General features: G+C 38.3%; 3 protein-coding genes across 7 annotated transcripts in view; 1 reads left to right on the top strand and 2 right to left on the bottom strand.

Moving 5' to 3' along the window:
- UGDH (UDP-glucose 6-dehydrogenase) overlaps nt 1–5,065 on the top strand; it is a 30,683-nt gene extending 25,618 nt beyond the window's left edge. For both annotated transcript variants that reach the window (XM_079919119.1, XM_079919118.1), the window contains 4 exons: nt 385–518; nt 937–1,028; nt 1,143–1,253; nt 3,737–5,065. In XM_079919119.1, the coding sequence (XP_079775245.1) occupies nt 385–518; nt 937–1,028; nt 1,143–1,253; nt 3,737–3,847 (448 nt within the window). In that variant the 3' untranslated portion in view covers nt 3,848–5,065. The remainder of the gene's footprint in view (nt 1–384; nt 519–936; nt 1,029–1,142; nt 1,254–3,736) is intronic.
- LOC307185216 (SCAN domain-containing protein 3-like) overlaps nt 1–27,489 on the bottom strand; it is a 546,171-nt gene that overhangs the window by 372,069 nt on the left and 146,613 nt on the right. The window lies entirely within an intron of this gene.
- Nucleotides 8,351–27,470, bottom strand: LIAS (lipoic acid synthetase). Of its 4 annotated transcripts, XM_079919120.1 has the most exons (11): nt 27,312–27,470; nt 26,033–26,205; nt 24,981–25,074; nt 23,989–24,069; nt 22,664–22,820; nt 22,520–22,577; nt 20,516–20,644; nt 18,206–18,351; nt 17,462–17,532; nt 16,625–16,736; nt 8,351–13,408 (listed from the first exon to the last, which is right to left on the bottom strand). In XM_079919120.1, exons 1-11 carry the CDS (start codon nt 27,354–27,356, stop codon nt 13,356–13,358), a joined length of 1,119 nt encoding a protein of 372 aa, XP_079775246.1. In that variant the 5' UTR covers nt 27,357–27,470; the 3' UTR covers nt 8,351–13,355. The 4 variants fall into 4 exon arrangements, 3 of the variants coding, with proteins under 3 accessions (XP_079775246.1, XP_079775248.1, XP_079775247.1); XR_013827910.1 differs by lacking the exons at nt 8,351–13,408; nt 16,625–16,736 and having other exon boundaries at nt 17,465–17,532; nt 18,206–18,347; XM_079919122.1 differs by lacking the exons at nt 22,520–22,577; nt 22,664–22,820; nt 24,981–25,074.

The following is a 27,489-nucleotide window of genomic DNA, read 5'->3' as shown; positions in this document are numbered from 1 at the left end:
CACAGACAGAGTGTGGGCCATCTCAGAAGGCGAGAAAGGCCTTATCCTGATTTTTTGATGGTGGTTGTGTGTGTGAAATACATGTATGTATATAGTATAAAGAATAAAAATAAAGTGGACATCAATATCTTCACAAGAAATAGAATCTCACCTGTATATTAAACCCCTTAGGTATTAGAATATATGCCATTTATGGGACTTCCCTGGCGGTCCAGTGGTTAAGACTCTGTGCTGCCAATGCAGGGGCTGTGGGTTCGATCCCTGGTTGGGGAACTAGGATCCCACCTGCATGCGGCATGGCCAAAAAAAATAATAATTAAAAAAAAAAATTTAGAATATATGCCATTTAAAAGTGCAGCAATACTGATTTTTTTTTCCCTTCAGAGAGTCGTCTAGTATATATATTAGCAAATATTTGATGGATGAAGGCGCACACCTCCATATATATGATCCAAAAGTACCAAGGGAACAAATAGTTGTGGATCTTTCTCATCCAGGAGTTTCAGAGGATGACCAAGGTAAGTAGGCTTTGAGTCTCATGTATCACTTTGAGTTTGGGCCCCCAGACTTTGTTCTCTAGAAACCTTTGGTTGTTCAGTATTTATCATTTATATCATTGGTAGGCCCCTCTTTTCAACCTTATTTCTCTAAAATTAAACTCTCAGACATTGTTTCATCAACTTTGATTTGAAGTAATCAGCTGTGGGTTAGTCTAGTGATTTTTCCAACATATTCTAAAAAGTCCCGGAGATTCCAAGGTGTTGCTTCTGGGGCAAAATTGGGAGTACTCCAGGCCCCCCCCATTACCCCTACTCACACTTCAACCAGACCATTCCACTTCTGTCAGACCCTCAACTCCTCCAGCAATCTTAGTGTTAAAATGCATAATTTCAAATCACTCCTTTCTTATTCCAACTTTCTGTTGGGCTGTTATAGTGGCCCGGCTGGTGACCATTTCCAAGGACCCCTATGAAGCATGTGATGGTGCCCATGCTGTTGTGATTTGCACTGAATGGGACATGTTTAAGGTGAGGTGACAGTAGTGAGATTAAGGAAAATTTTAGAGGTGTTCTAGTACCATTTGGGGTTGCGTATGTGTTCCCATACATGCTCTACTTGTTTCTTTGGTTCTGTCTTTACAGGAACTGGACTATGAACGCATTCATAAAAAAATGCTGAAGCCAGCCTTTATCTTTGATGGACGACGTGTCCTGGATGGGCTCCACAATGAACTACAAACCATTGGCTTCCAGGTAAGCACGATCCTGGATTGGTTTTGTTTCATTTGTTTGGTCATTTCCTTTTTAAAGGCTTTGAGTTTTAGAACTTAAAATTTTTTTTCATTTAGCAATAGCATAACTCTGGGCAACATGTCAGTCAATTCTCTGGGAAGTTCTGTGGTATTTGTGAAGTACTACACTCCGTCCTTAAAATTGTGATCTAAAGGTCATTCAGTGTTGGTCTTTCTTACATAATATCAGTTGCCTATCATATGGGGCCAAGATATACCTTGCCTTAACTCATATAAACATTAAATAAGAAAATATACACATAGAAAATTTTTTTTTTTTCCTGGACCCTCTAAAGCTACTCTGCTGCACTGTCTGCATCACACTGACCCGCTCTGAGGCCAGGTCACTTATTCCTTTATGAATGTTTTGAAAACTGCAATATGCAATATAGTTGTCACATGTTGGTATAGGATCCTATGCCTCTGGGTGCTCAGCACTGTGCTGGTGCTGTGAGAGGTCTGAATGAAAAGTATGGGAGCTGCAGTGGTGCTGGCCCTCTTTTAATTCAGAGTTTGTCAGTTAATTATGGAACATTTAGAGAGCTGAAACAAACCTGCACAGTACATTTTATGTTGCATCCATTTCAGTTCTACCAGGGGCTCCAAACGTATTAATAAGAGGGAGATACTTTCCATTTCCTCAGAGCAGAAATGGAGTGGGAGGCTTGGGGGGCGGTTGGGAGGATAAAGAAATCTGCCGGGAGATTGCTGTCAGCATAGTCCTGAATCAGGGCAGAGTGCAGCAGTGTTTAGAGCTGGCTGTGTGCGTCTGCTCAGCACCAGCTGTCTTGGAGAGGTACTGATAAGCCTTCATCCACTGTTGAAAATATCTGATCTGGTTCTCTTAACCTGTCACTGACTTGTTGAAGATCCTTCTTATTTAGAATTCAGTGCCCATGTCTCATTCATGAGAGATTAACTTGCAAGAAAAATCAGATGACATCCTTGTCTGTTCACACTCCATCAAAGACCGTGGGGACCCTTTTTTTTAAAAAAAATAATTAATTAATTAATTAATTTATGGCTGCATTGGGTCTTCGTTGCTGCATGTGGGCTTTCTCTAGTTGTGGCGAGCGGGGGCTACTCTTTGTTGCGGTGTGCGGGCTTCTCACTGCGGTGGCTTCTCTTGTTGTGGAGCACGGGCTCTAGGCATGCAGGCTTCAGTAGCTGTGGCACATGGGCTCAGTAGTTGTGGCGCACAGGCTTAGATGTTCCACAGCATGTGGGATCTTCCTGGACCAGGGATCGAACCCATGTCCCGTACATTGGCAGGCGGATTCTTAACCACTCTGCCACCAGGGAAGTCCCCCTGGGGACCCTTTTATCCTACTCCTCCTTAGTGAGTAATGTGCCTTTTTCGCAGTCATGACTGAAACTCAGCAATGTTATTTTTTAAAGATTATTTGCAGGCACAGACACATTTTCTCTCATTCCTGTTTTACTCATCTAAAGGAGAAGATATGTAGAGGTATATATATTTAAAATGAGTTTGAGTTCTTATAAAATTAACTTTTCCAAGTAAGGACTAAAAAAACAATTAGACTGGAATTACTAAATAAAGGGAATTTATAAGCCACTAAATAAGATAATTGATGAATATAAAGCAGAAGCCCTTTGTGGTATGAGTCAGCATTAAATATTAATTTTTAATTAAAAAGACATTTATGAAGATTGTTTAGTATATTTATCTGTGCTGTGTGGAGAGGAGATAAACTTATGACTATTAAAGAAGCAGTTTCTTTAAAGATAAGATTGATTATTTTGGATAGAGGGGAAAAATTTTAAATGTAATATGCAAAATGAAAATTGACTACCGTTGATTTATTGAAGGTTGGCTCGCATGCCTGATACTGTGCTGAGCGCTTTATCTAATTGAATCCTTACCACAACTCTTTGAGGTAGATGGGTAACACCATTTACGAGGAGGAGGAAAGACCTTTGAGTGTTTAGCTTAACAGCACTTATCAGTCAGGATTCCAGCTGGAGCCTTTCAGACTCTGAAGCCTGAACTTCTAAAAAGCTATGCTGTTATAGCTTATGCAAGCTTTTTAGAATGAGGGAAACAGACATTAGAATAGAGTTTGAAAGAATGTGAATTAACTGGAATCCAGTCTATTTATTGCTTTCACATGTGCTACTGAAACAATCGTGGCAGGTGGTTCCCTATTCTGTTTGAGGGGGTCTGGTGTGGAGAATGACAGAGGTCAGTGTGCCCTGTTATGAATATGAAAGGGGGAATGCAGACTGACTCTAGAAACATAAACAGTGTGGAAGGAACCAAAGATCTTTCATAGCAGCCCAGATGACTTGAGAAACTTTTTCTGCCTTTAAAAAGAAAAAAAGCATTTAGGTTTTAGCCCTTATTATACTACATTACAGAGTTTTTACATTTAAGTATTGTAATTGTTAATAATTTTCTTTCTAAAATCTTTTTTTCCCCTCTAGATTGAAACAATTGGCAAAAAGGTGTCTTCAAAGAGAATTCCATATGCACCTTCTGGTGAAATTCCAAAGTTTAGTCTTCAGGATCTACCCAACAAGAAACCCAGAGTATAGACATTGCCATTTTTATTTGTAATTTTTTTGGTACTTCAGGATAGCAAATACCTATCTGATATTAAATGGTAAATGAATCAAGTGCTTTTAAGGAAACAAAACTATTTTTTTAATAATCAAATTTATACTAGCTGTATGGGAATTAGCATATCTGGTAATTATGAAACTAGAATATTTTTTACATATTTTTATAATATTGTTACCTCAGTGATTGGATGCATAGCAAATAATTGTGTTGGTTTTAATGGTGTCGATTTTTGTAAAATTAAACTTCAAACACTTTTTACTTTATAAAATGTCTTTAGGCAGCACTTGAATATCACATTGTAATGGGAATGGCATGCTTCAGTTTTTCTGATCATTGGTTTATCTACTTGTCCTTAAGTATGTATTTTAAACCATGAAATGACTATGCTAAATATTGGGCTAAACCTGTTAACCTTTCCAAAAGTGTCATGGAAGTTTAGAGCTTTCTGGATTAATTGGGTAAGATGTTTTCCATGCCATTTCTTGTCTCTCTGAACTGAGGAGCATGCAATGGACAGAATGTGGCCTTTGAGCTTTTTTTTCCCTATGCTTCCATGTTAGAAGTAACCCTACAAGTATGGTTTGGTTATTGTTCTTTTGTTCCTTTTGTTTTAATGAGCTGTGTTGTTGGTTTTCTAGTCCAAAAAGATCATCACTGCCCACTTCCAATCAATCCAAATAAGACTAAAAGGCAATATTTTTTTTAACATGAAGAGAAAATCAGTGTAGTGAAATGAAAATCTATTTCACCCCACTTCTTGTTTTTCCTCACTGATCACTATGTTTTTTTAGTCCAATATTTGTTACTTTTACTTTGCATTTTCTTCCTGTAACTCATTGCAATTTCTCCCTTTTTCTTTAAGTAATAAAACCAATATAATCTCATATATAAACTTAAAGAAGTAGATTTTACAAGTTATGTATAGCATAATCCTAAAATAGGGAATTTTGTGTCTTCAACTACTTTTTTTCTTATGTCTCTTTGACTTATATTTGATTTTCTCTTGTGTTTATCATTACTGAAATATGTCAGATGTCCATTTGATGCTTGTGCTCTGCTGAGCGTATACAAATTGAGTTAAACAGTCTCATCCTTTAGGAATTTTGCGGTTCAATAAGGATACAGAGACAAAGATGAGGACAGAGACACCTATAGAGGTATCAAATACATAAATAAAATATTCTGCATAAGCCACTGTGTGGGTTATTTTTTGTCTAGTGCAAGTAACTAATAAGTCATGACAGTATGACATTAGACAGGAAAACACTCCTTACTTTTTTGAGATAGCGGAATTATATTGTTCTTTCAAATGATGCAAGAAAGCGAGGGAATTTAGCAAACAGACCAGGTATTGGCAAACTAAATCCCATTGGCCAAATCTGGCCAGCCACCTGTGAGCTAAGAATGTCTTTTACATTTTTACATGATTACATTTTAAATGGTTATATATTGCTATCTGGTCCTTTAAGAAAAAGTTTGCAGACCAGAGTGAAAGAAACAAAACACCAAAAAGATAAATGCCAGAGTATTTGAACATAAGATGATCCCTTGCTCATAAGACTTTGAAGTGAGGATGAGCTTATTAAGTAGAATTTGCTTTACATTTTTGCTTGAAAATATTTTTGTATTGTGCTTAATAATCTTGTATTCTAGTAAAGGGATTATAACCCAAAGATGTCTTGCTAAAACAGATAGAATTAGGCACTGGTTTCAAGTTGCAGGATGCTTCAATGCCTAGGATTGATAAGTAAACTGATAAGTAAACATGTAAAATACAGTTACTGATTAGAAGGTAGGAGAACTGGTAAGTGGAAGAAAATACAAAAGACAGTTCATAGAGCCATGTAAACTGGCTCTTTGTAATGGGGAAAAATCCCCCAGTGACTGGGCAGGTAACTTAAAGCTATTTGAGGCCTTTGTATGAAAAGTTGGAATAAGATGGTTAGCCTTGTTCTCCCCTATTAAGAAAATTAAAGACCATGTGTATTTTAAAAGCTGATACAAGATTTCTGTTTTTAGGCGAATTCCCTGGTGGCCTAGTGGTTAGGATTCCAGGATTTCGCTGCCGTGGCCCGGGTTCAATCCCTGGTTGGGGAACTGAGAGCCCACAAACTGCACAGGTGTGGTAAAAAAAGATTTCTATTTTTATTAGCTAGTACTTTATGTAAGATTATTAACTAGTAATTAAAATTGAAAATAATACATGGACATGATTTTTAAAAATTCAAATAGATACAAAAGAATATATAAAAAAGTAAAATCTGTCTCCCACAATATGTTCTCCAGAAATCATGTGTTATTCCACTTAAGACTTCCAGCTTTAAATCCTGACTGCATTATTTTCCTCATCCGTAAAGTAGAGATAATTCATCTCTAACTCAGCTGTTATGCGGATTACATGAGATCAGTGACTACACAGAGATCTTACGGGCAGTGGCCGGCAGGTGATGGGCACTCCCGTTAGGCCCACTGACCCAGAGCCACGTGTAGGCTCTGGAGTCACTAAGAGTACAGTAATTAACACAGCCTTACAGGGCAGGCACTACACTGAGTGGTTTAGGTGCATTTTCTCATCTATTCCTCATGTAAGGCCTTTGAGGTAAGTTCCATCCCATTTTCAGGTGGAGGGCAGAAGGCTAGAAAGATTAAGTAACTTGCTCACAGTCACGACCATTTGAATAGGAGCTTTTCTTACTTGAAGTTGAAAGCATCCTAATTTCAGAGGTATTATTATTAAGAGTGGGCACTTGTGACCTTAAGCAGACTGATGGGATAGCATCCCAAGGGAAGAAACAGATGATGGATAGGGCAAAACAGCATGAGCGGCAGCAGAGAAGGATGTAAATACTTGCCTTTCCCCCTCCCAGGGACTCCCAACTACTAGAAGAGGGTCTGAGGTTCTGCAGGGGGTAGGGATGGGGAAGAAGAGGAGCGAGGTTCAGTAAGACAAACTATTGAAGTTAAGGTCTCGTTTTCTATGTAAGTTCATTTGTACTCACATTTGAGTAACCCTATTTAAACTATTTCAAATTGGGTGTCTGTGTACCCACTATAAGGCAGATGCTGTGTGGTGCTAAGAAATGGAGGGCACAGATGAATGAGAGCAATTTTGTGGAGAAGCTAAGACACATGCAGAAATAACTGACAAAATATGAAAACAGCCATAAATGATAAAAACAAAATGCTATCTGGGCACTTGAAGTGGGCCTTAACAGACAAACATGATCTTGATAGGGAAAGTGGGTCAAATGAGCACGTCAGTGGCAAAAGCAATGGGAGCAAAAAGACGCCTGCAGGAAAATTCAGACTGGTTCTAGGGAAAGCAAGTTGCTTTTTGTTTGGGGTTGGGAGCATGAAGAGGAACAGCTGGAGAAGACTGGAAGTTTAGACTAAGGACAGATTGTAGAAAGCCTTGAACTTCAGGCTGAGTTTGGGCTTCACTTAATAGTCAAAATGGAGACACCAATGGTTACACAACATTGTGAATGTACTTAATGCCACTGAAGTGTAAACTTTAGAACTGTTAAAATGATAAATGGAGGACTTCCCTGGAGGTCCAGTGGTTAAGAATCTGCCTTCCTAATGCAGGGGACGTGGGTTCGATCCCATGTCGGGGAACTAAGATCCCACATGCCGTGGGGCAACTAAGTCCGCGCCGCAGCTACTGAGCCTGAGCCACAACTAGAGAGCCCGTGTGCTGCAACTACTGAGCCTGTGTGCTCTAGAGCCTGTGCGCCACAACTAGAGAGAGGCCTGCATGCCACAACGAAGATCCTGCGTGCCGCAACTAAGACCCAATGCAGCCAAATAAATAAATAAATATTTTTAAAAAATGATAAATGGAATCACCGAAGGTTTTCTTTTTAAAATGCAGTCATTTTCTTTCTTTTTTTTTTTTTTGCGGTACGCGGGCCTCTCACTGTTGCGGCCTCTCCCGTTGTGGAGCAGAGGCTCCGGACGCGCAGGCTCAGCGGCCATGGCTCACAGGCCCAGCCGCTCCGCGGCATGTGGGATCTTCCCGCACCGGGGCACGCACCCGTGTCCCCTGCATCGGCAGGTGGACTCTCAACCACTGTGCCACCAGGGAAGCCCTGCAGTCATTTTCTTAAAAAAAAAAAAAAGATATCTGTTAGTCATACTAAAGGACAGACTCAAACTTGCTTTCCAGAGTTGCTGCCCCAAACTAGATGTTACCATCTAGTTTATTCATACATTGACACTGTATTAAAGTTTTAGACCAAAACCCAGGCATGAATATATCATTAGTGCCAGACTTGCAAAATAATACTTACAAGGGACCTTTAAACTTCAGAGGATAAGTTGGATACAGTGACCTCTTGCTGTCTTCCTCCCTTCCTTTTCCTGAATATAGTCCAAAAGATCACTCATTGTAGATCTGCATTTTACAATATACCACTAGTAACAAGGCAGATTATTTTAGGTGAACATATGTTTTTCTTAATTTTAATAGGCATTTATTTTAAAGGCATTAGAATAAACATGACTTACAAATTATATTAGTTAGTATATAAACTTGACAGCTCTAACAGAGACCAAAAATGATAGTGTTTTAAACAGAAGGGAAACATATTTCGCTCAGACATGGAAGTCCAGGTCAGTGGTCCACAGCTGGCAGAGTATTTCCATAGTCATCAGAGGCTCAGACTTCATCACTTGGGCTCTGCCACCCTTTACACAAGTCTCCTATCTCATGGTTCAAGATGGCTGCTCCAGCTACAACATCATGTTCTCATTCCAGCCAGCAAGGACGGGGAAGGAGAAGGGAAAAGTAGGACCCACCCTTTAACAGCACATTCAGAAGTAGCACAAATCATTTATGCTCACATACCATCGGTCCCAACTTAGTCACATATCCACAACCGGCTGCAAAGGACTCTGGGAAATACAATTTTTAGCAGGATAATCAACCACACGCCAGCTAAATATTCTACATGAAGTTTCACTTTAAAGGAATTTAAGTTTAGAAATTTAGTCAATTGTAAAAAAAAAATTAATATATAATACTATAGTTCCCATTCAGATAGGGCAAAACTTTGTGACGGTTTTACATGAATGACTGGAGTTTAGGAAACAGTGGTAGGTGATGTATTTTAATTAGTAACACTAAACATAGTGTTTGTTAGTTTTTCTAACACTAATGAGCAAGCATACATAATGGCAAACATACAGATGTAAAGTGAATATTAAATGTTACTTGTTCTCTACCAATGATTTTCAAACCATGACCGACCCAAGCATCCAGAGATGCTTCAGGAATTCAGCAAATGATTGATTTAAATATAAACATAAATACATATATACACACATAGATAATTATATATGTAAAATTATCTACAAAGCTACTATTAAAAAGACAGCAAGCCGAGTTCTTGGTCAACATGGCAAACTGAGCACACATTTATATCCTCTCCCTTCTAAGGACACCATTAAAATTACAGTGAGAGGGGGAAAAGCCATAATCCAATAAAGCAAAGAGAATAGGAGGGGGCCATCAGTGGTCAAGAGATTTTAAATAAATTTCTGGAAAGCCTTGAGTGGATAGATGTATACGGACTAAAGAGAAGAGTTGCTTCCTGGAATACTGATGTGAGGGCCAGAGGAGGAGGCCCTGCCCAGCAGGACAGCAGAGACTCTACCCAAAAGGAGGTGGGAGAGAGAGGGGCACCCACCAGGGCCTTAACTGTAGGTCTTTAACTTGAACAGTCAACCTTCTCATCTCATCCACCTCTAGAGGCACAATGACAGGCAGCCTGGCATTTACACCCATGTGATTACATCTTCCAGCCCCCAGGGTCAAGGGGAAAAAAAAAAAAAAGGTAGGTGGAGGCAGGGTGAAGTTTCTTCTCTAAAGAAATTGATTCGACTGCCTGGGGAGAACTATAACAATGAGTACTGTTCTCCACCAGAACAAACCCTAAGTCCAATACCAGCTGTCTGCAAGTCTGCCCTAAAGCAAAGCCAGCAAGTCAAAGCACTGTCTGCACTTTTGGGTTACGTGCGTTGAATTAACCACATGCACTATTTTCATTCTCTCCTGAAATCTCACTAAAACGGCAGTAAAGAAATAAGAAAGCTGTAAATAGATAAGGACAAAGAATGAGAAAGGAGGCACCAGTAGATGAGAGATGTCAAACAATTTTTAGAAAGTGGACCAGCGGAGGCTAAGTAACTTACTATAAAGAGCAAGCAGAAACTTCAATGCCCACATAAGGGACTGCCTTCTAGATGTAGGTAACTGGTCCCTGAGAAGATCACAAGAATTAGAGGCACCACATACCACAACAGGTGGGGTTTAGGTGTGGGGCTAAACACGGGGGACTTTGATGGAAGGCTGTATAAGGAAGAGTTGACTGCACCCAAGTCTCTACCCTACCCACACCAAGAAACTCCCTTTGCCACCCCTTACTCTCATGGGATATTAGAGGTTTATTTTCAGGAGGAATAGAATTAGAAAGGTTCAGCCTTGGGGAGGGTGTTAGTAAGTTGCCAGACTGGAAACGAGGAAACTAAATAAAAGCCTGCCTATGGAACAGAGACCCACGCTCCCCTAACCAGCTTGCTTTTACTCATCTGGCTCTGAGTAAGCAGGCAGCCAAATTTATAACCCTCAAGGCAGGAGACTTGAGGATTATAATTATTATTTTCAATCCTGACATTTGGGAGTCACTCATTGAGAAATCTAGCTCATGCCCCAAACACGCTCCAGTGGAGCTCTATCAATTAGATAGCTCCCCCCACCCCAGCTTCCAAATAGCTTTAGAGTGGCTCATCACTTAGTATGTCTGTACAGCCAAGGAGATGAAGGAGAGCCACACAAAAGGCAGAGACCAAAACAAACAAAGGAAACAGAGACAATGCTCAATGCAGAGAATGACACTATCCTCAGAGAGAAAAATGGAAGAACTTGTAGCTAGGAAACAAGAACAGAATGCTATTTAAAAGGGGGGAAAAAAATCAGAGAACTGCTCTTGAAAATTAAAATGTGGTGGCCAAAATTTTAGCAAGAGAATAATTATCAAATGAAATTTTCATGGAAATCCAATACAAAATAGATTAAATGGTATTTTATTAGCACAAATGTATGTGTGGCTTCTGAGTAGCTGGGAGTCCCCACAAGGATGAAGGGCATGTACTCAAATCTCTCTCAGCGGCTGCTCCTGCTGTTCTGCTCTACTCATACTCTGAATCTTTCTTTGGGGTGTTATTCCCATTTTTCTGCCTAAGTCCACTGGAGCTCATGCTTCTTAATGCAGTAATACAAATAATATCTCTAAAGTGAAGATGTTTTCAGGGAATTCCCTGGCAGTCCAGTGGTTAGGACTCGGCACTTTCACTGCTGGGGCCTGGGTTCTATCCCTGGTCAGGGAACAAAGATCCCCCAAGCTGCATGGTATGGTCCAAAAAATAATAATAATAATAATAATAATAGTAAAGATATCTCACCAAACAGGAATTGGGTTTTAGGGTTGGCTGATTCAGTGGCTGGAAAGGGGACAGTGACCCCTGTACTAATTGATTTCTTAAAAACCATGTGTATTTGTCACTTTCACTTTCTTAAAAATACTATTGGTGCTACAGAAAGAAAAAGATCAGACATACTGAAATGGGCACATGCCAGATTTTAACACATTGGAGACCACTGATGCATTAACTTGTGCTGCGCGATCAAGAAATTTTGTATAGGCCACCTGCCATGTCTGTGCATTTAAATACACTTCTTTTTAATGCATCATTGTTTACGAAGGTCAAAGCTCTGCCTTGGCCTTTTAAAATTCAAGCCTGTCCATTCTTGTACATTTATGCAAGGGACTACACCTCTACAGCACCCACTCTCTACGCTCAAATGTCCAGCAAGATCCAGGCATTTGTTCACATATTCTAATGAGTGAATGAATAACAAATTCAGAAGATACTATTTGTGATTCCACTTTGAAACAAACATTTCCTGCTAATCATCTTTCAGGTTTTTGGATTAAATTTAACTGGAGAGTATGCTGAGATTACAAGATGTTTTAAATTTTAAAAATAATTTATCATTATTTAGCTGTATCAGTCAGGATTTTTCTCAATACTATATAACCAAAATAAAACAAAGGAGTAAGTAGACTGTTGAGGCCTGACAAAGACTGCAAACGTCATCCATGACTCCCAATTTCACATATGTATCAAAATAGCTTCATCTTATCATTCACTATTTTTATGTGTAGTTGTTACAAATCTAAAACCTTGACATACATTTGTGCTAATAAAATGCCATTTTAATTATTTTACATTGGGATACCAAACATTTCATTTGACAAAATGACTCTTCTGCTAAAATGTTTCATTACCAACTGCCTACACTGTGCAAAATTAGGAAACATCAGATTATGTTACAAAATCAGAGTCTGAAAAGTAATCCATTTTTCCGGTGAAATAATAGATTTTGAAGGAGGGTAGTTGCCGGAGATGTTAAAATGGAAAGTTGATGGGGTTAATTTTACACAGCAAAATTTGTTAGGATCTATAAGGAAAGTGAGTCAAAGTATATATGGCTCCCTGAGTTAAATTAAAATGTAACTAATTTTCAAAGTTATGCATTTTATAAAAAAAAAATTAGTTCACTTATTTAAAACTTCAAAACAAAATTGGCTATCCAAATTACGTATTTTATAATATTGCCATCTAAGTACTTCCTTTGTGAGATGTAGTAGAAAAACAAGATTCAGAGTCAAAAGATGAATTTGAGTTCTAGTACTTAGGAAAGAAATTCCTCATTCAGGTCATTACTATGATAGAACACAGCCACCTCACCAGAGTGGTGAGAGGAATGAAAGGAACAAATGGATAGTGCATGTGATGTAGCAAACTATTATAAAATGAGAGTTAATATTTTATTTTTAGGTTATATTTCCCCATCTTGGACAACATCATGGTCTTGGTTTAATAGAGGTCCTAAATAAGCAATCAGCATAAAACTCTTCTGTAGGTATAAAGTAGTCATATCAATGTGAAGAGTCAACACTGAAACTCTTAAGTCTTTCTACATTATTCCAACGATGTTATGCTATTATGCAAAGGACATATGCTACTTATAAGTAAACAGATACAATCTCAATCTATTTTGACTTTCATCACAGTATGTCATTTTTCTGAAATGAAACGTGACAATGATGTATAGAGGCTTAAAAGATTTTCTACAAGTTTTTAATGTATTGTTTAAACTACACTATTAACAGTAAACTCTTACAAAGATGTTTTATGATTACATCATAACAAGCAATTGTTTACTGGGACAAAGAAGATATGCTAAAAGACAAATGAATTATTATAATTAAATATGCACAGCTTATTGATATCTTTCGTAAAACAAAAAGACTGGGATATATCCACTGAAGTTTAGGCATTCTGCCATCACTTCTGTTACCAACTGGAGTCAAAGTTTTAAAATTCCTGTGATCTTGAATGTCTTGTTAAGTGTTAGAGGGCTTTTGTTTTTCTTTTAGCCACCAGACTTTTCAGGAAAAATTCACCTATTTAGGAAAAATAAAAATACATTAATAGCAATTTAAAGTAAACTTCAGAATAATTATACTTCAGTGTTTCCCTTTAAAGAAGACTTTTGTATTTATTGGTGTTTTTCTCTTCTCAAATCTCAATGGCAATAATTTTCTAACCACATATATCTTTGGTACTTTCCTCAACCATAATGCTTAGTCATTATTCTTTTTCTTTTAAAAGAGCTTTTTTTTTCATAAATTTATTTATTGTTCGTTTTTGGCTGTATTGTGTCTTTGTTGCTGCACGCGGACTTTCTCTAGTTGTGGTGACCGGGGGCTACTCTTCGTTGTGGTGCGCGGGCTTCTCACTGCGGTGGCTTCTCTTGTTGTGAAGCACGGGCTCTAGGTGCGTGGGCTTTAGTAGTCGCAGCATGCGGGCTCAGTAGTGTGCCGCACGGGCTTAGTTGCTCCACGGCATGTGGGATCTTCCCAGACCAGGGCTCAAACCTGCGTCCCCTGCATTGGCAGATGGATTCTTCTTTTTTTTAATTATTTATTTTATTTATTTATTTTTGGCTGTTTTGGGTCTTTGTGGCTGTGCGCAGGCTTTCTCTAGTTGCAGTGAGTGGGGGGTACTCTTCATTGCGGTGCACCGGCTTCTCATTGTGGTGGCTTCTCTTGTTGTGGAGCACGGGCTCTAGGCACTCGGGCTTCAGGAATTGTGGCTCGCGGGCTCTGGAGTGCAGGCTCAGTAGTTGTGATGCATGGGCTTAGTTGCTCTGCAGCATGTGGGATCTTCCTGGACCAGGGCTTGAACCCGCATCCCCTGCATTGGGAGGCAGATTCTTAACCACTGCACCACCAGGGAAGCCCAGCGGGTGGATTCTTAACCACTGCGCCACCAGGGAAGTCCCTAGTCATTATTCTTAAAAAACTTTTTCTATCACTACAATTTTTACCATTACTCTTTCTAGTAAAGAAATATTATAAAGGGTGACCCTATTGTATCTGTGGGCTGCTTCTGTGCATTTATTCCACTTCATGTGCACCATCTATTCCTCATCACCGACAAAGTATTGCTGTTGGCACAATTCATTTCAGAGAGCGATTCTGCTACATTATTAGCCCGGATCTGATGTTTATAAAACAGACCTTGCTGCAGTTGAGCAGATTCATTTGATGGCATCTCTTTAGCTTATTCCCCTCTAGGGAAGCAAGAGCTCTCATTTATAATGGGCTTGCTTTCTCTCCACCCCCTAAGACGTGCCTACGCACTAAGTTAGCTGCTTAGAGGGGGCCCTTTCACTTTTCCAGTCATTAGGGTTCCATTTAGTCTATCACTGTTATAGCACGGCTCAAAGCTTATTGGCAGAGTTCAGCACTGCAGGCCCGACCTTATGAGGAGTCTGATGAACTTCTCTGCCATCTTAATACATGAGTAGAATTGTGATGATTGTATCTGTACACAATCACCAAGAATCCTAAGACTCATAACCTTGCCAAGTAATGGAGAGAATAATCCGTGCTGCCTCATCTAAATCTGGTAAGAGTAGAACCATATTATCACATCCTAATCCATCATCTAAATCTAATACTTTGAACTTTTACTGGTAATTTTAAAGGAATTAAAAAGTTTATAATTCACTTCCTCATAATTGTTAGAAATTTTCCTTACCAAAAACAAAAACAAACAAAACAAAACAAAAAACAAACAAAAAAACCCAAACCAACAAAATAAAACGTCCTTTCAAATGACATTATTCTACTCTGACCACCCTGGAAGCTGATGTTGGTCCTATCCTTTATATATATTTTTAGCTTGCCAATAGTGCTCCTTAAAGAATAAATCACTTATCATTATTGGTTTCCAAAATTCCCACATCCTGTCAGTCAGTGTTGAATCAAATTCTTGGGTTTTATAACTAAGATAAGCTGTTGTTAGTTCATTAAAATGTCTTCAGTTTCTTTACAGGAACACACTGAATATTACTAACATCGGAACATTAATTTTTACAAATAGAATTTATGCCTAATTTTAACACATCTAGGATTTAGACTCCACTATGTAAGTCATTTAAAAGATCATTAATAGTATAACATGGTTTGGACATACCCAAAAAACAACTAGCTGTTTATTCTTGTAATGGCCATTACCACATGACTTTATCTCTTGAAAAAGGCTTTTAGGACTTCCCTGGTGGCACGGCGGTTAAGAATCCGCCTGCCAATGCAGGGGACACGGGTTTGATCCCTGGTCCAGGAAGATCCCACATGCTGTGGAGCAACTAAGCCCATGCTCCACAGCTACTAAGCCTGTGCTCTAGAGCCCGTGAGCCACAACTGCTGAGCCCGCGTGCCACAACTACTGAAGCCTGTGCGCCTAGAGCCTGTGCTCCGCTACAAGAGAAGCCACCGTAATGAGAAGGCTGTGCACTGCAATGAAGAGTAGCCTCCGCTCGCCAAAACTAGAGAAAGCCCGTGTGCAGCGATGAAGACCCAACGCAGCCAAAAATGAATAAATAAATTAAAAAAAGAAAAAAAGAAAAAAAGAAACTGGCTTTTATTTTTATAAGTCAGCTCAAGCTACTGATCAAAATAAGAGCCGAAATTACAGAGGTAAAAAAATTGCATTGTAGGACTTCCCTGGTGGCGCAGAGTGGTTAAGAATCTGCCTGCCAATGCAGGGGACAGGATTCAATCCCTGGTCGGGGAAGATCCCACATGCTGCGGAGCAACTAAGCCCGTGCACCACAACTACTGAGTCTGTGCTCTAGAGCCCGTGTGCCACAACTACTGAAGCCTGTGCACCTAGAGCCTGTGCTCCGCAACAAGAGAAGCCACAGCAGTAAGAAGCCCATGCACCGCAAGGAAGAGTAGCCTCCGCTCGCCGCAACTAGAGAAAGCCCGTGTGCAGCAACAAAGACCCAATGCAGCCAAAAGTAAATAAATAAATTAATAAGTTAAAATAAATAATTGCACTGTAGATAATAAAATTACACTAAACATTTCCATAGGGAAAATAACCTTATGGATTTTTTTTCCTGTTGCTTCTGGGAGGAAAAACACAAAGATATTAATGCAAGCAGCAATGTTGTCAAATAGATACTTACCCTTACGGAGCAAAGTTCCTAAAGATATTTCAGGAAAAAAAAATTTTTTTTCTTCCCCACAAAAGACAACCATAGCTATTATCATTTTAATGTGGAAAATTACAGACTAAATAGAACCATGCTCTGCAGTCTAACTTACCTGCTTTATATGAAGAACGCACCAGAGGGCCACTTGCAGTATAATGAAATCCAAGTTCATTTCCTACTTTTTCCCAGTATTTGAACTTTTCAGGAGTAATGTATTCTTCAACCTAGATTTAAAGAATTAATTCTAGATTCTAGAATTTTCCTAAATCATTTCGGTTCTATACAAAAATCTACTTGTTGGCTACTCGGTCAGAACGTAATTATAGTGAAATTAGAGAAGGGGGAAACATATCAATTTGGAATTACATTAGCTATTCCAAAAGGGAAAGAAAATGAGACTATTTGTAGAGATTATATATCTGTATCATTCCTTTATTGACCAACAGGTACAATCAAAAATTAGTCACACCTATTTCTATAAGATTCCTGACAGAAAAAAAAAAAAAGATTCCTGAGGACAAGACTGTGTTACTCATCTTGTATCTTCTGCTCGGCACTGTGTCTGGCACATGGTCACTACTCAAGAAATGTTTTTTGAATGAATGAATAAATGTCCAATATAGAAATAGGGAGACCTACTTTTCTTTCTTACTTCACCTCTGGCTCTCATATAATTCTAAAACAAATCACAAGATCACCAAGTGTGAATGAACACAACTTTCCAACTTAAAAATTTTTTTCCTGTAGGTCACTTAAGTTATACAACTTGGGGGGCAGCAAATAAATGCCAGTGTAGCTGCTTTATGCAGATAATAAAATGGAAACTGGAACTTAGAAATATACACGGAACACTACACTAAAAAGCCAGCAGCTTCTTAATTTTACCTAAAGAAAATAAAGATTTAATTCAGATTACCATTAAACATTTGGCAATTTATGGTAGTTGTACCTTAAGGTGGCGCTTTGTTGGCTGCATATATTGTCCTAAGGTCAAACAGTCCACATCTGCTTCACGAAGTACTACAGGAAAAAAAGCACACGTTACATAAGCAGATGTTTCTACAATGCTAACTGTATGCATTGTTGTAAAGAGCAGCTTTTAATTATTATTTGAACTTATTACTCTTTGAACCAATAAATAACTGTAAGTTGGCCAAGGATCTTCAGGTAAAATAAAAGCTTTCATATTTTAAAAGTTAAGAAGCGCAAAAAAAAAAAAAAAAAAGTTAAGAAGCGCAAGAATCACAAAGCAAATGGATTTAATGGACTAAGGTTCAGCGAAGTCCAAAGCACACCATGTTGTGTAACGATTCTATAAGTAAGCACTTCCTCAAAGGCCTGAATTCATCCTAGTCATCTTTGGATTGTCAGTGCTTGACAGAGCTCCTGGTACCTGGCTGGACTCAAAAACTGTCTAATGAGTGAATAAGTGGACAAAATCATGTTTTCAGTTGATGAAAGGGTAAGAAATAAAATGGGATGCAAATTTCATATCCTGAGCATCCTGTACATCATTCCATAAAGTTTTAAGAAAACATACTTCCTTTCCTGCTGTTTACAACACATACTATACATATGTTCTCACTGGCACTTTCACTGAGACTATGGAGAAAGCATAACAGGTCCTTCAAAGTGGAACTCCTGCTATTACTCAAATTAAATGGAAAAGAGTTTTCATTTTCAATTTATTTACCTTTCATCATTGCATATACTTGCTCGTCATTCTCACCTAAACCCAACATTATAGATGTTTTAGAAATAACATCAGGTCGAACTTTCTTGGCATGTTTCAGTATGCGTAGAGACTGGTCAAAATTGGCCCGGGGATCACGAACCTTCCTTGAAAACAGCAAAGCTGTTGTCAGCATGAATAACCACAAGCTCAACTAAGTACATAATTATGCAAGCAACGTGAAAGACCAGAAAAGTACATTCTGGACATCATGCTACATCATATGGTTCAATGGTAACATTTTTGCACAAATTTCTAAGTGCTACTTTAAGAAAGAAAATCAGGCTTCACTAGGCCCCCAACTCTGTTGACTTTTCAGGCCTTTCAAGCCTGGGGCAGAGAAAATGAGAATGGAAGTAATGAATGAAATAATTCATTTTATGAATTACTCATTGAGAAACCAGGATTCCGAAGCTGAGAATAAGTGATTAGAAGAGTAGTCAAGAGAGAAGGGGAAAAAAGTGGAAGAAAATCTCGATACTGAACAAAGAAAAAACCATTTAACCTGAACCATTTCAGAGGAATGAAACTTTTATGTTCATTTCTAAAGACTAAGCTGCCCTCTGCTGGTAAGTATATAGCTTGACATCTCTTAGGTAAAAAAATACATGATTCTGGAATTTTCACTGCAAAGGATAATGTTTTTTATTATTTTTAAAAATTAATTAATTAATTTAATTTTTGGCTGTGTTGGGTCTTCGTTGCTGTGTGTGGGCTTTCTCTAGTTGTGGTGAGTGGGGGCTACTCTTTGTTGCGGTGTACTGGCTTCTCATTGCAGTGGCTTCTCTTGTTGCGGGGCACGGGCTCTAGAGCACAGGCTCAGTAGTTGTGGTGCACGGGCTTAGCTGCTCCGCAGCCATGTCGTATCTTCTGGGACCAGGGCTTGAACACGTGTCCCCTGCATTGGTAGGTGGATTCTTAACCACTGTACCACCAGGAAGTCCTGGATAATGTTTTTAAAATGAAAACAGAGAAACTGGCACCCACTGGTGGTGGTATCATGAGATATGACAGGGTTGGAACAGGCTGTGTGCTAGACTTCAACAGGGGCCAAACCAACATGGCTTAAATGGATAAGGCCCAAAGGACACAAAGTTGGTGATGTTAAATCAGCCTTCATTTGAATTCTAATGTACCTTTATTCTGTGTAATTGATTTGTTGTTATGGTTGTTATTTTTAATCAGAGACCAGTTCACAGGGAAGAGAGGAAACAAATTAATAAATTTTAAAATAATCACAGAGACTTCTCTGGTGGTCCAGTGGGTAGGACTCCATGCTCCCAATGCAGGGGGCCCAAGTTTGATACCCAGTCGGGGAACTAGATCCCACATGCATGACACAATGAAGATCCCTCATGCAGCAACTAAGACCAGGTACAGCCAAGATAAATAAATAAATGAATATTAAAACACACACACATACACACACACAATTGATAATAAGGAAATTACTTTTTGGAAGTTATTTCTCCACTGAATTCAAGTCATGCTCCCTAATATATTTATGATTTAGTGGAAATGCTGGTTATTGTTTATCCTACTTCTTTCTTTAACACAGAATAATGTGTAGAACCTAATAAAATCACTATCAAATGCTTTACTAAAATAATGAAAATGAATTATTAATCTTGCCCCAAATTTTTCATTTTTCTGAAATATGAAGGTACTTATTGATGTAGAATAACAATCTGTAATTATTCCTAACTACTAAAATCATTAGGAAGAGTAAGACAGCATAGTATCTACTTTTTAAGAGAGATCTGAAATACATCTGAGTGTACTAGGTTTTTCTTCAGCATCATTTACTGCATATATTATTGCCAAGTGGATGGTTAAAAGACTTTTTTTAGAACTACAATCAAAGCAATTGCTCGAGTAAGTTTTTCTTCTTGAAAACTGTTCTTTGAAAAAAACAGCTCGTTGGTACCTGCAATGATACTTTACAAAAAAAAAAAAAGAAAGAAAAAAAAGATGCTCATTATGTGTGTGTGTACCAAAATGTATACACACATGTATAAATATATAAGTATATATATTACACTTAGATGTTAGTAATTGATACTACTAGGTGGAAATATTATGGGTGATGTTTACATTCTTTTTGTTGGCTACATTTTTTTATTTTTCTGCAATAGACATATGTTGTTTTTGTTTAAAAACCGAGTTCACTTTATAAAAGCGAATTACAAAGTTCTCCCCTGAAACAAGTGAGAAAATGTAGCAGATTCTGACCCTCCAAACTTCCCAACATTACTCTGTATATGAAATCACCTTTGTAATTCTGGAACTGTTTCTACATTATGTGCATACACATCTAATCCTGACAGAGCAACTTTTTCTATTGCTTTAAGATCTCCTCGGAAATCAGGGGTGAGACATTCCACAAGGATTTTCGGATTCCTAGGGTGAAAAAGAGATAAGTGTCAAACTGAGGAAAAGAATTGACATAACTGTTGCTCAAAATAGGAGCCACCAGTACTCATTCAGTATCAGTTTCAACACGGTAAGCTTTAGAACCTTGCCAAGAATAGCATGAACACACAAATGTTTATATATGAACTGTTAAATGAAAAACAAACAAAAAACCCCCCAAAAAACCAAACAAACCTATAACATCAAATAATGTGCACACTGTGGTTAAAACACATATGCATGTAAATAATGATCAGAATAAATTTTGGTCAATTTTGGGATTATATAGAATTTTAAACTTTATTAAGTAGGTATTAAAAAATTGTTTAAAGGAATTAAAATACAAATATAAAACATTAAATATAAAATAACCATTGTATTTTTTTAGAAAATAAATTGGGATATCTCTTATGTGAATGCAAATATTAATTCCTTTAATTCTGCATTCTTTTAAAATTCATGAATAGTGCCCTCCTCGCATCCTCTAGACAAATATTTCACAAGTGCTCTGACCTTTAAAAACTATCTTCTGAGTTGCTGAGTCATGAGCTTTGCTTAAATGAAATACAAGCTAAACATTAATCTTCCTATTTATATTCTGGCTATATTTATGCATTCAAGCATTAAAATATGAACTAGGTCATAAAGCTGCTCCCTTTGACAAGTAGTAGAAATGACTGGGAAACTAAAACTTTTTCACAAACCCAACTGCAAAGTTTTTTTTGGAGCTGTTTCATGCGAGAACAGATGTAGAAAGGACCACATACACACCCTCCCATGGATACAAGAGATGTTCAAAGAACACATCTTGTAACCTACGGTTTTTTTAACTGCAAGTTGAGACTCATTAGTAGTTTGTCAGATCAATTTTGTGGGTGGCAAACAAAACTTTTTTTAAATGAACTGTAAAAAAATAAAATAGAAAATATTGGGGGAATAACTGAAAAAACATTTACTGAGGGTGCTAGACTAGTACTGAGCTGTAGAAAATAAGCATAGGACTTTCCTGGTGGTGCAGTGGTTAAGAATCCGCCTGCCAGTGCAGGGGACATGGGTTCGAGCCCTGGTCCAGGAAGATTCCACATGCCTTGGAGCAACTAAGCCTGTGCACCACAACTACTGAGCCTGCGCTCTAGAGTCCGCAAGCCACAACTACTGAAGCCCGCGCACCTAAAGCCCGTGCTCCACAACAAGAGGAGCCACCGCAATGAGAAGCCCACGCAGCACAATGAAGAGTAGCCCCCGCTCGCCACAACTAGAGAAAGCCCGCGCAGCAATGAAGACCCAATGCAGCCAAAAATAAATTAATTAATTAAAAAAAAAAAACCTCCTTTTTAAATGCTTTTTAAATACATAGAATTTACATGTTAATAAAATGTGAGTTATGGGTAATATCAATAGTGGCATATCAGGGGCATATCAATAGTGCAGGGCATATCAATAGTGATAAAATTTATATCAAGATTACATATTTTAACAATGTGGGAGTTTATCTCATCCTAACTTCTTCTAGATGATGGTTTATTTAAATCAGTGCTAGGAAGATTAGTTTTATACTTCTCATAAAATTACTTAAAGTTTAGACTGATACTCAAATATGAAGGAGGGGCTCTATGGACTAAAGGTCCATGAATAAGTTTGTGTCCCTACATCCCTAAAATTTCTGCGAATATGTATCTGTATGTTTGAATACGACTGTTCTGGAGAAAAGACCACATAATTTCCAGCAGATTATGAGACAGGTTTATAATCCCCACAAAAGGTTAATAACCACTGCTTTAAGGTAAAGACCTAAAATAAACTGAATTTACATGGATCAAAAGTCCTTAAATTACACAAGCAAATGCAAAAACAAGTAAGTACCTTTCCTTTAAGTAAGACACAGTCTTTGCAAAGTGCTCAGCTCCTCCATCAGGCATATCTAGAAACAAAAGAGTCCATTGCTTAAGATGATGTCATAACTTGATAAGAGCCAATTTCTGGAAGAGGTAATGACGATGCACTAACCATCTCGATCCACAGACGTCAGGACTACATAATCCAGACCCCACTCTGCAATTGCCTTTGCAGTATTGTAGGGCTCATTGGCATCCAGTGGAGGTGGATTTCTTGCAGTCTTAACAGAACAAAATCTACAACCTCTTGTACATGTGTCACCCATCAACTAGAATAGAGATGTTACAATTTAAATCAAATAAACAGATGACTTAGAGAATGTAATGTTAAGGGAATAAAACTGCAATGAATGTATAAACTTTGATTCTGTTTTTAAGAAATTTAAAACATTCAAAGCTAAACAATACAGTTAAGGAATACAAACATATATGGTAAAACTAAAGAAAAAGAAAGGCAAGGGATAAAACCAGAGATTTCCATTATGGAGAATTCAGAATCACTCCTTCTTTCAAGAATTGACATTGCATAACTTAGATAAACTCTCTGGTTGGCTCTGTATTATTCCAGAAGGAGCTCTATCTCATAAGAATCCCCAGCTCCTCGTCTAAATAGTCTCTTGCTGATATAACTCAACAGTTTATCAGACATTCCCCAGACAAGTATGAACTTTCAGTTGCACATAATTTATATTTAACCCAATACTTCAATCTCCAAACTCCTCTGTATAAATAATATGGTAGATTGCACTGTTAATCCCATTTCTTACTCTATCATATTAAGATTATACATCTCACCCACTGCCATGTAACTTGCAGGACCCGCCTACTTGGGGAGGAAGTTATGTCTCTACTCCCACTCATGCTTGGCTTGAGTGGCTTATTTTGGCCAATAGAATGATAGCAGCCATGATGAAGCAGAAACCTCAAATGTGCATGGATGGCTTGCCCTCTTGTGCTCCTTCCATCCTCCATGATAAGAATATGCCTTGGAGAGCCACCGGTCCATGAATAAAGCTCTCTAGAGCAGACCTGAATCCAACCTACTTCCTGGAGTCCAGCTTAGCCCAGTCAAGAACAGATGAACACAGGCCAACTGAAAGTCCCATAAGGGAGAAAAATAAATGCTTATTATTTAAGGGGCAAAATGAATAACAAGTTAAGCCAACATGAAGAACATTTCCAAAAATTAATAGAAGAGATATGTCAAGGCAGCACATGATTAACCATCAGGTAGATGGAAGAATCAATAACAGACTTATTCAGAGAAGGGTGAGATCATAACAGGCTGGATTATTCTGTCGGGTTTTTTCCCACATTTCTCATAAACTCACATGTAACAAGAAATCTGATCAGAGATTCATAATGTATATTTGTAGGAGAAAGACATAAAACATCTCCTTTCAGTCTCTAAACTTTAGAATTTGAGGCTGGGCTTACCATGATTGTGGCAGTGGCAGTGGCATGTTCTCCGCCCCCCCAACACTCTCCAATATTGGGACATCGAGCTTCCTCACACACCTGTGGGTAAAAGGGAACTGAGTACGGTCAGGTTGAAAAAACTTACCAACTGAGCAAATTAGTCAACAGGCATGTTTACACTATCCATTCTTCACAGCATATTTATGAAGAAATTCACTATTCAAAAATGCTGTTAAAACTGTCGAAGTATATAGATATTAGGATTCCATTTTTAAATTAAAAACAATATGAAGGGGGCTTCCCTGGTGGCGCAGTGGTTAAGAATCCGCCTGCCAATGCGGGGGACACGGGTTCGAGCCCTGGTCTGGGAAGATCCCACATGCAGCGGAGCAACTAAGCCCGTGCGCCACAACCACTGAGCCCGGGCGCCTAGAGCCCCGAACCCCATGCACCGCAACGAAGAGTAGCACCCACTCGCCGCAAGTAGAGAAAGTCCACACGTAGAAACGGAGACCCAACGCAGCCAAAAATAAATAAGTAAATTTTAAAAAAACAAAAACAACAAAAAAAACCTATATGAATGTATATATTTTACATGTGCAAATAAAAAGCCCTGCAAGGGTATATGTTGAACAGTTAAAGTGGTATAACAGTTAAACATTTGAGATTGCACATAGGATGCTTCACATTTAATATACCCTTTCCAACAAGCATGTACTTAATTTGTAATATAAAACACACAAAAACCCTCATTCCCGAAACTGCAGAAAAAAATTTTTTTTGTTTGTACTGTTAAATGAAAGGTTAAAAAATACAATTACTTTTTGTTTCTTTTGCAGGGAAAATAATCTTTAAATGTATTTCCATTACTGAGAGTAATGTATCACCAAACATCTTTATTTACTTTCCTTGCTATTTTTGATATGTATTTTATTAATTTTTAAGTTACATATATATGGAAAAATTATGGCTTCTGGTAAAGAGGGATATTTAACCCTCTGATAACTTACTGTATGAAGATTTAAATTCCGCAACGTATTTTTCAGTTTATTGTAATTTTTCCCCATGGGAATCTCTGTCTTTAGCCATGGAGGTAGTCTTAACCTGAGGAAAGCCAAATATAACTATACATTAACAAGTATGTTCCCAAATAATCACACAGCTTTGAAGTTACTCTGCTCTATTACAATTCCTAGTTAGGAATTTTCCCCCCATAATCCTGGATTAACTCTTTTAATTTCTGCCATAGGAGTAATAACAGAGAATGAAATCTAGATTTGCTCAAACCACTTTCGAAAACACCTATAACTGTGTCTAGCAGGGCACTGTGCTCATGTCTACTTTTGCAAAGGCACAGAGTAACACCAACCCAATAAAAAAATGAAGAAGCTTTTGAACATCTCATTCCCTAAAAAATAATACTGACAAAAAGTTCTAAATTTGTTCAGATTAAGGAGAGACCCCCACAAGTGGACTTTCTGCTCTACATTCTAGATTTTGATAGTTATTAAGTGGAAAAAAATCTAAAATTTGGAGTGAAGACTACATTTCCTCAGGTTCCCTTTGACTTCCACCCACTTGTGATCTATAAGTTGCTAGGTAAAGTATCTCCCAATACAATTTGCTCTCTGCACTAAATTCCCTTACAATTCTTTTAAACTAAGGCATGCTATCCATAGATCATATGTACATTGACTAGGCGAAGCAACAAGTTAGATCACCGACACCCAGTAACAATGAAAAACTTATTAAAGTGTAATAGACTAGTAACAAGGTGATAATCTTTGCTCTCTGAAGAAATTTGTTGCTGGGTGGAAAATGGGAGATGGTGGTGTAGGATGGCTAAGTCCTAGGAAGGTTAAAGAAAAACTGTCAGAGGGCAGAGAGAAAAGAAATAGATTCCAACAATCTCACCTATTCTATGTTTGTTATCACTTCTTTCTAATGATGTTTAGCTAAATTTAACAAGCTGATTAAAAATATACCCTAGGGCTTGGTTATATCTGAAAATGATGCACTATGAAGAAATGGGACATTAAAATTACCTCAAAATTTCAATTACCTTTCTCCTTTCTGGCGTTTTAAGTCTCCTTTATATTCGTCCCAGGTGCTCTTGTCTGCTAGATCACCAGATACAAAATCTTGAAGGTCTGGTCCATTCTGCAAAAATTTCTTTTTTTTATCTGGCAAGGAACTTACTTCTCTGACTGGACTGCATAAATATCTTCCAAATACCTAAACAAAGGGTTCATTATGACATTTATTTAGTGGGGTTTGGAATAACTTAGTTTTAACCTATTTTAATACCTAAAAGGAAGGGTAAAACCCAGAGAACTGATTCAGAAATTATGTCAAACTATTTACAAGCTCTGTGTAGGAGCTGAGAATCTAAGATTAAGGAGGACCCAAGGGGAACAAACCAAACCTAAAGGAGAATGGGAGCTGACCATTTCCTCCTGGATTTAGAATAGATTTGGAAACCATTGGAACTGGCTAACATGCCACACTCTTCATGTAACCCATTTAGGTACTAAAAGTCTGTTTTTCAAGTTTAAATTGCAATAAGGAAGAAGACGCTACAGCTTTGAATTTTCTATTCCTGACTTGAGTCAAGGACGTTTAAATGAAATTTGAAGTAAATCTCTCTGCTTTGGACTTTGGATAAGCATATGTGTTAAAACGTAGAAGTGCTCAACTAGTTTCACAGAACTTGAAGAGGGGAAACCAAACCTAATGTTTTAATTTTCTAGGTTACATTCTGTGTTTAAAGAAGGAAGTCACTCAATATGTATTTGACCATAAGAAGCCATTGGCTTCTAGATCTGAACACACACGGACAAGACAGCCAAAACACTATAAAATTCAAGTCAGTACTTATTAAGCAAAAGAACCTTCAAGAATTAAAAAAAAAAAATACAGTGCCTATTAATGCTGCACGATTGCTATTGTACTTGCCCAGGTCTCCCACTCGAGTCTAGAGCATAGATTTGGGTTCTAATTGCCCAAACTGGTGTCTAGTACACAAGAGCTCAACACAAAGCAGTAATCTGGAGTGCTCACCGCAGTGGTCCTATAACGCTCCAATAAATACAGAGTACAAATCACTGATACGCAGAAAAAAAGCTCTCAGCGCCAGCCAGAGAGACCTACAAACAAACCAGTACCAGAGACTTAACCTCGTTGGGGTGTCGGAAGAATTAAATTAGATACCACAAGAAAAATGTTTAGAACAGTACGTGGCTCGAAGTAAACACTCAGTAAGTGCTGGCATTATTGGGCGTTCTAAAGGGATGGGAGCCCCCTCCCGCCCACGCCCGCACCCTGCTCGCCCCGCAGCTCACCCGGGGGCCCACGGTGCGGACCGCGCCCCCGCAGCGTAGAGACATCTCTCTCTTTTTTTTCTAGCAGGGCCGAGCGATCACTAATTTCCGGGAAAAAAAGATGGAAAAACCGTCACTCGATTCATGACCGACAAGCTGAGCCACACCTGACCCTGTGGAACCTGCGCTGCTCCGCGAT

This window comes from Stenella coeruleoalba, assembly GCF_951394435.1.
Source record: "Stenella coeruleoalba genome assembly, chromosome: 4".
NCBI classification, from domain to species: Eukaryota; Metazoa; Chordata; class Mammalia; order Artiodactyla; family Delphinidae; genus Stenella; species Stenella coeruleoalba.
The sequence above is the reverse complement of the archived record's forward strand: the minus strand, read 5'-3'. Positions and strand labels throughout refer to the sequence as shown.